The sequence below is a fragment of the Anopheles arabiensis genome, chromosome 2, assembly GCF_016920715.1.
Source record: "Anopheles arabiensis isolate DONGOLA chromosome 2, AaraD3, whole genome shotgun sequence".
Taxonomy (NCBI): Eukaryota; Metazoa; Arthropoda; class Insecta; order Diptera; family Culicidae; genus Anopheles; species Anopheles arabiensis.
The window spans coordinates 24,134,370-24,147,137 of record NC_053517.1 but is presented as its reverse complement, the minus strand read 5'-3'; the positions used below and the strand labels follow the sequence as shown (position 1 = coordinate 24,147,137).

The 12,768-nt window shown below is 43.2% G+C and overlaps 1 protein-coding gene across 1 annotated transcript in view; it reads right to left on the bottom strand.

Moving 5' to 3' along the window:
• Positions 1 to 7,809: 7,809 nt before the first annotated feature.
• The window catches only part of LOC120897507, a 53,484-nt gene continuing 48,525 nt past the window's right edge, over positions 7,810 to 12,768 (bottom strand). The window contains exon 5 of the mRNA XM_040302458.1: positions 7,810 to 9,377. Within this exon, the coding sequence (XP_040158392.1) occupies positions 9,174 to 9,377 (204 nt within the window). The 3' untranslated portion in view covers positions 7,810 to 9,173. The remainder of the gene's footprint in view (positions 9,378 to 12,768) is intronic.

The following is a 12,768-nucleotide window of genomic DNA, read 5'->3' as shown; positions in this document are numbered from 1 at the left end:
ATCGGGGGAGCATTGGGGAAAACACTCACACACAAACGTACACACTACCACTCACAGACACACGTACCAAAGCGAAACGATAAATCTTTTGGCGAAACAATTTTTCACCGCACAGCCGGCTCTACCACCGGCTGCGAGCCCGACGATGGGTGCCGTCGCCGCGTGACGTCGTGGGACGCGTATGATTTTTCGCAATAAATTTTGCATACCAGAAAGCGCACGATTCGATTCGTATTGTGTTGTGCTGGTGCTCTCGCAATCGGTGTATCCGTTGCCGATTTTCCCTGTTCTCTGTTCAAGTGGAAACACTTTGCTTGGAGCACTGCTGCCCCCTTTCGCTGTTTGAACAGGGGGGCTTTTTTTAGATATAAATATAGAAAAATCATAATACACACCACCACGGGGCCAAGAGTGGCAGGTTCGTCCCCCGTTCGGTGGGAGATTGGTAATTTTTCATCGACGATTCGATCGGCTGTCAAAAAAAACTGTCAGAAAGCGAAACACGGAACGGAAAGCTGGGAAAAGTTGCCCGCCGAGTAGGCCGCGGTACGATCCTCCGGTACGATCGAGCACGTACGCGAGAAAACCCGATTCGATTTGAGGATGTGAAAAATGTGCTCGGAAGATGTTTGAATGTTCAGCAGATCGTATAAGCATTTGTTTTCGTCGGCACAAATGTGTATTGTATTAAGGCGTTTAAATCTAGTGGGGAGCTATGACCATTTATACATCGCTGACACCATATATGATTATGTCAATTAACATTATATTCTTCATATAAATGAAGCACTGTATATCTAAAAGCTATCATTAGAAGGAATTAGTAGAATTATTCGTATTGGACATAAGTTATAGAAGTGTAAGCATAAACAAAAGTAAGCATCAAACTGATTTAGTCTGAAACCGATTGAAAGTTTTATTAAAAAATTGACGCTATTGCTTGTTAAAGCCATCCTCATTAACTCTATTTTCTAATATTGGACGAAAAATGGTCTCAAATGAAGTTATCTTATAAGATTTAACAATAATGAGTTAGGAGATATTTGACAAACTCAGTCAGAATAATTTTCGCATAATGACGATTTAAATTCCCTTTCCTTCATATTGTTGTAACATGAGTGTTCGATATCTTGTGCTTATAAGAGACTCTCTTATCCTGGAATGACTTGAATTGACATTGTATTTATCGAATTGTATATACTGAAAGGTGCTACACACTAAAATGTATCAATCTAAACGAGCAAACATTTCAAAGTTTATCTAAACTTCCACACCGTAACAAGCTTGTTATCCACAGCGAAAGGTGCAACACTGCTGCTGCCCCTTCTTAAGAACGCATTACTAAATGATCCATCAATCGATAGCCATAAAAGATCCGCTTATAACGTTTCCACCGCGACACATGCACCGTTTCATCATCAGCCGGTCGGGATTCGTCTTGCCCGTTCCGAAATCGGACAGGGACCAGCTTCCAGCCGCGTGTGAGCCGTTAGATGAAAGTGTCAGACAAACCGGTTAACTCGGCTCTCCCCTGTTCTCCTGTGGTGCGGCATGGCTCCAAGTTGCCGAGTGTTGCCCCCAAAAACGGTAGCAGCCGCCTGTCCAACACTACAGCGCGAATCAAACATCAAACACAAATCAACCCCAGAACGGGGTGCCTCCGAGCCCGCTGCCAACGCACCCCACACACGATCACGATCGCAGGGCGCGTTCCATCCTGCCCGCGTCGGCCGCGTCAACCGGCTATCAACTCGTTTACGCGCCTCTTCGGACATAATTAAATTTGATATTCGCGCTGCGAGAAATTAAATAATTTCATCTGTGATGAATTACAAAGTCACCCGCACCAGCACGCGAAGCCTGGGAAGCTCTGGGAACACAGGGAAGGATGGCAAGATTGCGCTGCTTTTCTCTGTTCCTTTCCTCTTCACATTATATTGGTTATGCGCTGATCCAGTTCGACCGCTCGCCGTCGCCTCCGTCCGGCTGCTGGATGCTGCTGTCGGTCGGCGATACGCTTTCAGATTTCCGACTTTTTAATACGCTCGGTGAGTGACTTTGATTCTCACTTTGCCGGATTTGGAAGCGAGCGCGACCGTCGGTTCGCCCTTTCAAAGATCGAATGTCACGTTCCATCGCGCTCGGGGGTCCGTCCCGTTTGCTTTTCCCCCTCGCCCTCCTCGTCTCGTGTACGTGTGTGTGTTGTGTGCGCTTAATTCAGGTTGAACTTACAAATTCCAGACCCGCTTTATTCGGGCGTATGAAGGCAACATAATAAAAGGCTCGCTTCCCATTCCGCTCTCGTAGTGGTGGAGCGATGTGGAGTGCGGGAACGTAGCGGGAGGGCCATTGGAGCGATACATTTTCTCACGTTTAATTGCATTAGCAGTTAATCTTGTTGCCCGATTGATCGATTAGGCGGATTGGTTACAAAGAGCGGGTGGGTTGGGTTGCAGGCACAGGGTGGACGCAAAGCAGCGGGAGATCAGCGTTGATATGGGAGTTATTGAGAGTGAAGGGAAAAAGCTTAGCAAGATTCAGCCAAATAAGAAAACATTCAAGCTTAATACTTATTATTATATAAATATTAGTTTACAGTCATCTAAGTCTATGAATGCTTTAATTGCAACAAGAGTTTAATAAATATAAGTAATTAATTCCACAAAGTTGGCTTCTGCTTTAATTGCAAACATGTTGCGGTGCTCCTAGCACCGCTTCCCGCATTTAAAACCAATGAAACGTCCTTAAAACACCCATCTGTCATTCGTGCTGAGCAAAATGATGGCATATTGCTCAGAATCTCGTTTTTTACCTTCGATTAAGTGTATTAATTAATTTACAATCAACCTCACCGCATCCATCAATACACCAAACTCCCATACAACCCCCGGCGCACGTAACACCGAATGTTGTCGATCATTCTAATGCTGCAACATAAATCTGACGATTTCTTAGCCATTTGTATGTTCTACAGCCAAATCCCTGCGACGAACCCAAGGGGGGAGGTCGATAGCAGTTCGTCCTGTACACGCGTTTACGATGATGAACAAGCACCCAGCATTACCTTCCCGGACAGCTCATCGGCATCCTTTGCTCATCCTCTGCCCTCTGCCTGCTTGTAATTCACTTCAATTTAGCAAAACATCCCGAAATCTCAGGCCCAGCCTACAGGCCCAGCCAAAACCGACCCAAAACCACCCCAAACACGGAAGCACTGATGTCTGTCACGCAGATGAGTGATCGACCCCGCCCGGCACGAGGAGCGCAGGGAGCGCAGGGGGACGGTAAGGCCGAAAAGATAAATCGGTGATGAATTGGGGTGTAATTAGAGTGACAGCTTATTAAATTGCTCGCCGAAAACCTTTCCGCGCCGAAAACACACGCGCACGCAGTCCAATCTAACGTCCCCGTTTTCAGGGTGTGTGTGCATGTGAAGAGATCACTTAATCGGGCCTGAAGAGAGCAAAAAAAAGCGGACCACGTTCAAGGGGACAGGAGAGAATAGGGAAATTCTGGCATCCGGCACTTCCGGAAAATGCCCCGAGCAGTTGGGAATCAAAGTTTTGTACAAATTAATTGAATACATTTAGGCAGCTCAGAAAAAGGGGAAGGATGGCAAAACCAAGCCTGAAAAAAAATGAATTGAGATGGACACGTACATCCCAACCCGGCTCCTCCATTCCGTTTCCAGGCCGGGGGGCAGTGTCATCCATTTTATAAATAAATATAAATATATACCGGAGCGGGGGCCAATTATTTTCTGTTTAAAAATCGATTATAATTTAAATGAAATGACGGATTTGCTCCTGTTCCGTCCAGTGCTCCGCCTTCTTCGTTCTTCGTGTTGGTGTATGGCCGGTCCCCGCTTTACGGTGGGATTTTTGGGATGTAATTATTTTTGTCTCATTGCTTCGCTTCCATCCCCCCATCCCACCCCATGCTTTGTGGTTGCTGCTGTCATCGTCTTTTACATCCATTTTTTATTTTTGTTTCTGCAAAGAAAGGTTGAAATCCATTTTTTAAACGGTTGCTCACGCAGCGCACTTTCTGCCGCGTGGAAAACAATTCACTCGGCGCGATCACCTGTACGCCGCGCGTTGACGTGTCAAGGCAGAAATGGACGAATCTTGAGAACCGAAACCATAGCAACACGAGGTGGTGGCACCGGCACAGCCTTACGCAAGAAGCTTACCGCCCAAAAGCGCTTCTCCGCACGAAACGGGGAACGGTAGGCTGTAAGTTTTTTTTTTTGTTCGTGCTGCGTCGAAAACTTTGAGTAATCCCATTCGCGGCCTAATTATGCGTCACGTTGGTGAGGAAAGGAAGGATCTTTAGCTCTCCCTTCAACACCCCGCAATATGCATTTGGCCGCCTATTTCGTGCGTACTTAAACACGATCGTTTTGCGGCACCATTAGCCACATTTAATAACTGACGACCGAAACCGGGGCTAACGGGGGCGAGTTTGTTTGATTGCTTTTTTTTTGGGGTACCACCAACGTAGAAGAAAGGGGGCGGAAATCCACCATCCAGCCAAAGCTAATCGATTTACGGCATTGTTGAAGGCTTAAAGGATTTTTGGCCTCTTTGGCAAAAGGGCGGCTAATCTGGGAGCTGCGGTTTTAAAATAAGTTTCACATCACATCAGCACCAGCAGTGTGTGTGTGTGTGTGTGTGTGTGTGTGTGTGTGTGTGTGTGCGTGTCACTGGTTTCACCTTCGAAAGCGCCCAATGTTGTTGGCCACCGTTTAAAACACTTTTTTCCTCTTTTGTGTCCGCTATTAGGAGCAATTGAAATAAGATGGCAATTTAATTGGGGAAAGAAAAAAAAGTACCGGCTTTTCTTCGCACTTTCAGCCTCGGCACGTCACGTGGCAAATTTGTTTGCCCAGGGCGGGCGTTCAAAATAATCTTCACAACACCGTAATCAGGGACACGTGGGTGAATGAAATTGCTGAAATTGATAATCTATTTGTTTTTTTTTGTGATAAAAATGGAAACGAAACCCCCAAAAAAGCAATGTTGCAATATTGAAACACCTTAATCATATGCTAAATCTGGTTCGAAACCCGGAATATCAATAGTTCGTATTAAAGAGGGAAAAAACGAAATCTTCGTTCTGAAATACATCTGTTGACCAATAATCAAATTCACCCTCTCCGAATCCGATTATACGCCTACGCCTTGATTATCGGCCCATTCTCAGCATCAATCACTGCAGGCAAGCAATCAAATCTCATATGTCAACCACTCTGTTCCTCGCAAAAGCTACCGGCAACCAACAAAAAAAAGTAATCCAAAGTCGAAGAAGCAACATATTATCATATCGAAAACTGACTCAAACTAAACCATTCCACCCCTTCGAACCACCTTTCAAACGATAAGTCAACATGGGAGTATCCAATGCAACACATTGCAACATATTACCATACCGCCCGGACAAATTACCATACCGACAGGCCACAGCACAAGGGGTTCAATATTTATCAACCCCGTCCTCGGGATTGGTTCCATCCGGCCGATTTCTCACCGATCTACAGAGCTGACCACACGGCTGCACATTCACATTCCGTCACGTTTCGCCACTTGGCTACTGACGGGGAAAAGCATGATCTTCTCCTCCATCACTCTTGAGACAGAGTCCTTACGTGATCATCCCAATCACACAGTCCGAAGGGAAGGTGGCCCAGCGGAACAGCAAATCTACTATGGAAATCGAAGAGAACTGGCCCGTTGACGAGTGTGGGCCGTGTCTGCGCCTCTGAAGACTCTGAAGAAAATGAAAAGGAAGAGCATGCGGAATAGAAAACAAAGAAAAAAAAGATTAAAGTTTGCTCCGAGACAAACGGAGTCTCACAACCGAACGACAGGCCGATCGATTATCCGGCCTTGCTGGCCGTGGAAACGTCAACAGCCGCCACGAGTAACGAATCTAACAGCAAGGCAGATGTGTGATGTGATGGAAAACTGCATCCCGGCTGCAAAAAGTCAATCGGGATATAAATATTTTCCCTCCGATTCGGTAGAGAATATAATAAAAACGAACACACAAATCAAAAATCCCCAGATCAGGTCTGGGGTTTTATCTGCACAAAAACAGTATAAAACGATTTCCAAAAATCCATCAATACCTTTCATTTCCGGGATACATGTTTTCCGGTAGCCGGGGAATTTGGGGTGATAGTTGTGATTTTGTTGTCCTTTTTTTGTTATTGTTGGCTCTGTCTATTTTGCCATTCTAATGCCATTTGACGCTAAATTTGTAATAACTTTTCGCAATTGTAATAATCAATATCCTGGCTCGATCGGTGCCAGTAAGCACTTAGCTGCTTTTAGCTTTGGGAAGATTAATTTTGTTCTGCCATCCCTGTTGACTTTCTGCCAGTGTATCGCGGGCTGAACAATGCAGCAAAAGGCTGCAAAGGGACTGTATTTTGGGTTTTTTCCTCGCTCTTTTTGGCTTCTTCGTACGCAAGGCAATTGCAATAAATTAATGATACGTATATGGGAAGCAATTAACTGGGAGTAAATTGGTCTAGTTTTTCGGCAAGCAAGAGAGGAACATGATCACACTACTCGCTCGATTTACACAATGTCCAATCATTTATTGATGATTGTTATTGAAGAGATGAGTGACTTTACCACTGTTGTGAATGTCGAACAAGATGCAATCGCAAATTGATCAATAAAAGAGAAAATATATTCCGAAACATCTGTCGGTTAAGAGTGGCATTATTTATGGGTTGCAAGATTTTTAAGATTTTATGTTCTATTTTTTCAAGCGATTGAAGAATGTTTTATACTTGTCCCAATAAAAATTTTACTGTGAAATATACTTCTACTTTTTACAAATTATTTTTCCATGTTTAAATATCTTATCTATTCATTAATTGGTTGATTTATTGATTGATTTATTTGTTTATTTGCCGGTCTATATAGTACAGTCGTCAACTCGTACGACTTAACAACATGCCCGTCATGGGTTCAATCCCCAAATAGACCGTGCCGCCATACGTAGGACTGACTATCCTGCTATTAGGGGGAACCAATTAGTCACTGAAAGCCAAGCCCACAAAGTGGGTACAGGCAGGCCTTGACCGACAACGGTTGTTGAGCCATGGAAAAAAAATGTTTATTTATTTATTTATTTATTTATTAATTTATTTTTTTATTTTTTTATTTGTTTTATTTATTTATTTATTTATTTATTTATTTATTTATTATTGATTTTACTTATTAGTATAATAAAAAAATCAAACAATTTCTGACGCATACATCGATTTTTTTTCATATTTGTATTTTTTTTTTCATATAGGTATAATGTAAATGAGAAATATTGGTTTGAAAATAATATGTTTCAAAAAAAACCCTGTATTAGTATATGGCATGGGATTTTAAAAGAAAGACTCCTTAATTATCAATCTATTCAAGGTTTTAATTTTTTAAATCTGCTTTGATCTTGAGGAAGACATTCCTCATAAAAAAGAAGATGAAAAAGTTAAGTGAATGTAAATTCACTTATTGATGAAAGAATAACTTTGATTAAACATTCAACCTGGAGGCTTCAACCTAATTGAAACAGGAAACAAACACATAAACAAACCGGATTCATTCAACCAATGAAGAAACTTTACATAGTTCTTACTATATGTATTCATATCAAATCTTCTCGAATGCTGATAGTTCCATTTCTCAAATCATTGTAATGTGATATCAAAAAGTGTCTTAAAAAATTCAAAACAAAAAAAATACTATCCTGTAATAAGTTATTATCGGATTAGGATCAAAATTAACACCGACCACAAAACGGTTATGTTTAAGTATTTTCCAGTGTCTTTATTAAACGTTTGCGAACTGTATTATTGGCGTACTGCGTACAGCTTGCTCCTGTCTGCCGATCTGACTCCCGGTACTGGCCACCATCTGCCCCTGCTATTATCTTGTTGATTTTGAATCTCTACACCCGACCGGACACCCCGACCGTGCATAAACGGTCCTTTTCTCCTTTAACCGATTAAATATTATATTTATCTTTTCGCATTCATTGATCTCCGTCTGCTGGTTGTATTTGTATCTGATTATTCTCCTTTCTCTTTCTCGTTGCCCTTGCTACCGTAATTCGAATAGTGGTTACATGAAAGTTGTAAGGTGTGTGTGTGTGGATGTTAAATTATGTTTACTACTTTTTACATCTCCCAGCGACACAGCGCAATCACTGTTACAATTGCCTTGGAATGTATGCATTTCTGGTTTTGTGTTGGGCTCAACTTAGTGTTTAACTAGTTTGCGCGAATGATCTGTTTAATATTTTTACATAGTTTTTGCTGCTCTTAATCATCCATAACACGATGAAACCAAAAAAAGCTGGTGCAAAATAGATCAGATGTTACCATTTTCTTAAATGCTGGTTGTTGTCTTTTTTTTTTGCTTCAATCTTGTTCTATTGCTCCTCAAACCTAACACGTTTGTTACTTTCAAACAAGAGTTTGGACTGCGTTTCAGGGATAACACACTAAACCACCATTACTGTGGGAGTAGTCTATTCAGAACTTGTTCATAAATTATGTGGAATGCTTTCGTTGCGGATACTACACGGAACCTAACATAGTGCAACATTATGCTCTACCCTAAGCAAGCCGCTTCTGATTAATACTTTACGCTGCTGCTGCTGCCGTGAATCTTATGTTTAGTTTCTACTTTAATGTTTTGTACAATAAAACTCCCCGTTGGTGGAGAAGTGCTTAAGCAAAAGTGAATCACCTTCCGATTAGATGATAATAGGGGAGGATAGGGGGTACACATACATACAAGTCTCACATCGAACTCATCCTGAGCCACACACACACGCACATACATACACACACACAAACAACACAATCATACCACATTTACATTTACAAAGCGTCCCACGATCAACTACATAAACGGAAAGGAAGATCACCGGACCTAACCCCCAGCGCTGGATTTAGGTGTGCCATGAGTGTGAAGCTTTTCGCAGCTTTCCATGCCCTCTGTTCGGCGGTGAAAACCGTTCTCCTTCCGATTTTTGCCTTTAACTGACCGTGTAAAACTAACGTGTAATAAATTCGATTTTTCATTCCTTTCCTCCACACGTGTCTGCTTCATCGATCGAGCGTCGCCCCATAGCCCCAGAAAGCCTCACACTGCTCCGTGCTAATGCCGCATATCGTCCTCCATTCGGCAGCGCTTCCGCTGGTTGCTTCCGGTGTCGACTAGATCCAAACTCTCGGAATCGGAATCCATCGGCTCGCTGCAGTCACCGTCACCGTCGCCGAGCTCTTCCTGTTTCCGCTTGGCCGTCGCCATCTCTGCCGCATGCTTCTTGCGCCACTTGGTGCGCCGATTCTGGAACCACACCTGGAGTGACACGAAGGAAGGAAAAGATTTGTTAGCAACGGAATTTTAAAACTTGATTAAATATTTTTCACACAAAAATTTATAAACCACTTTCTTAATTATTTTTTAATGTCCCTCACTTAAGATCCCTCCGTTGCTTCGAGAGTCCAAGCGGCCGGAAGTTTCAAACCCAACACTCAACGAAGAGCCGGCGCGGCAATCAAGCGCGGCACAAAAAAGCAATGACTCGCAGTTTCTTTACGCTTCTACGCGCTTTGCACTTCCCCGCCCTGAATGAACGATCATTATCGGCCTCATCAGCAGTGATGTTTTGATAATCCGCTTAGCGTACGGAGAGGAGAGCACACCAGCCGGCCGGCATATGTGTCATATTGCCGTCAAGGGAGTAGGGGAGAAGGGACCGTATTCTTACAACGATTCTTGGTTGATGCAGAAGGTATGATAAATCTCAACGATCAACGGATTTTGGTGAGTATGTGTGTGTGAGTGAGTGTTCGTGTAAAGCCGTTCTAACGGACATAAAGAAGTCGAGTTCAACACGGGGACAATTTGTACGTTGGATAAGGGAATAAAGTTTTCGTAATATGATGCGTTAGCGTTTTTATAGCATAACAATATTCTTAAATTGAGAGAACGCTTTTAACGTGATTAATGTTCACAACATTACTTTTAATGTATTGCTGATGCAACACAATTAACGTTTAAATTATGCTGCAAACCTTCAAGAACGTGTGCAACTTGTGAGAAAAATTAAAATTACAAACTTATTAAAAAAAAGTCGGTATTTACATATATATTAGAATTAGTATACATTAGTAATTAAAACAATCAAAATATGAAATCGACCATCTTTCATGCACTATTGACAACACAAACAGACACCGAAGCTTCCATTAATGCAACATTCATCGATCAATTGCAGACCGCAAAAGCATGTGAGCGTGCAACTGCAAGGAAAAAACATGCGCACTTCCGCAGAAAGAAAGACAAAAACATAACCACAAACTGCATCGGCGCAACGAATGCATCGCGCGCACAGCGCAATGTAAATAAATGCTCATTAATAATAAATTTTACCCATCCACCCATCCACAAAAGAAAGGGGGGGAAAGGTGTCAGATGTTGATCCATTTCATCCCTTGTCCATGCAGCGAAACCATGGACTCCCCCCCCCCCTCTTCCACCCCACTGCCCATGGACAACATAACGCACAGCAAGCGTACGTAATGACAGTGACAATCAGTTTGATCTATGCGCTTCGAGCGAAATGCTTTCACGGCTCGCCACACTACAGAGGTGTTGGCAGGTGTAAACCACCCCTATTGGATTGTGTGTGTTGCCAACACATGTTCTATTGGTGTGTGAAGGCCAGCAACAACAACAACAAAAAAGAAAAGAGCAGCATAATTAATCATCATTTCATCCGCGGGGATGGAGCGCGAAAGTAAGCACAACTGTGTGGGCTTGTGTGCAGAACATGGATGCGGGGAACAGCGGAAACAGCATCACTGCCACCGCCAAAACCGGTCGATCGATTGACAGCGAAGCATTAGCGATGAAACAAGCGGAAACGTGGATAAAAAGAGGCAAAAGAAAACATTCAAATACACACTCACAAACAGAAAAAAGGAATGCCGCCCAAAGCGGATTTCAATGAACAAATCGAAACAAATAAACGCTTCATGGCTGTGGGGCGATTGAACAACAGTTGGAACGTTTGTATCGGTGGTTGTGCTCACAAACGGGGATTTTTTAAGGGTAGCAGTCTCTACATTTTGAACACAGAGTAAACAATAATTAATTGATGATGCACATTGATGATAGCAAAAAGCTGAACAACGCAAAAAGGGCAAAAAACAGGCAGGAACTTGTATGCAAATTTCATGCCACACTGTCTGCCACATTTGTATAGCACAATGTATAGAAAATGTTTTAAAAGCATTATACCATTTAAGTGAGGTTCGTTTTTATTTTATTTTTTCAATTCAATTAAATGTTACACAGTGTTTACATCCTAAAACAGTCTATCTGATGCATAAACCCCACCATGGTGCATATAAAACTCTACAGTGAATAAGAATGAGGAACGGTTTAATTTAATTAAACACGACATGCACAAAACGACACGCGCAACGAGCAATCGCCCAAAATAAGTGAGACACTCAGCGTGCGATAAGTAATTTACAGCAGCACACACACAGAGTAGGCCTTGCGAAAGGGTCACTTTACAGACAAACAGGACAAAATGGAGCCCACTGCTTTGTTCATTTTGCAAAACACTCCTCTCAGTCCTCTAGACCTCAACAACAACAACAACACTTCTTCTCAGCACAAATTGTGTACAATGCATGGTACCCCCTCACTCCACAGAGAAAACACTCTTTTACGACCAAAAAGCGACCCCAACATAAACACTCGGCCTTTCGGGGAAAAACGGCCTAGCATCACTAGCAACCCGATCTATCTTGCCGTTTCCGTCCCCGGCCCAACCAAACGGAGTGATTGATTGCCCTGCCCCCCCGGAAATGACACGTCTCGCGTATGATGTCTTGGTCGGTGTCCCTTTGGAAGGGAGCCGGGGTGTCGGGTTGTGAGATGAATGGGAAGGCAAAGTGCCACACTTTTATGATTTAATCAAGTGCGATGCATCGCGTACATGGCGTAATGGGTTCCGTACAACGGTTTTGCGTAAAATGCCATACATGCTTGACCCTCTGGAGGGAGAACAACAACGGCAACAACAAAACAGCCCGAACGGGGAGGAGAAAAAGAAGCGTTGTTTAACACACAAACCCGAGCAAAAAACTGCTTTCCATTCCTCAGCAGCAAAGTGATGTTCTTGGTCTTGCTGAACCGATGTTTGGGTCTTGCATCACTAAATTATTCCAACCTCACACTCGCATCTCTCTCTCACAAGCCTGGAATGTCTCCAACAAAGTAGCCTTGGGTCGGCAGCAGCAGCACACACCATCATGGTGCAAACACTACTAATTTTCTTCCATTAAATCTAGATTATATCTTTCACCTTGGGAATTTGCTTGCCACTGGCGGCGTGAAGTGGGAAAAGAGAGAGAGCCCTTTCTTCCTCTCCTTCTTCCCCCATCACCGCTGCACCATAGCACAGCGTTCACAGGGAAGCTGTGTAAATGACCATTAGCAGAGATGGTTTCGATGTTTATGCTGCTTTGCGGTTGCAACGGGCAACGGAGATTCACCAACCGTGAAACCGGGCAGCGGTGGCGTCACACCGGCAACACCTAATTAGTATGCAATACTCGCAAATGACCAAGCACCAAGGTGTCGTTTCCGAAGCGGCCAAGCGACTGCCCTTAGCAGCACATCCTTACCGCAACGTGTATGTTTGTGTGTGTGTGTGTGTGTATGGGTTTGT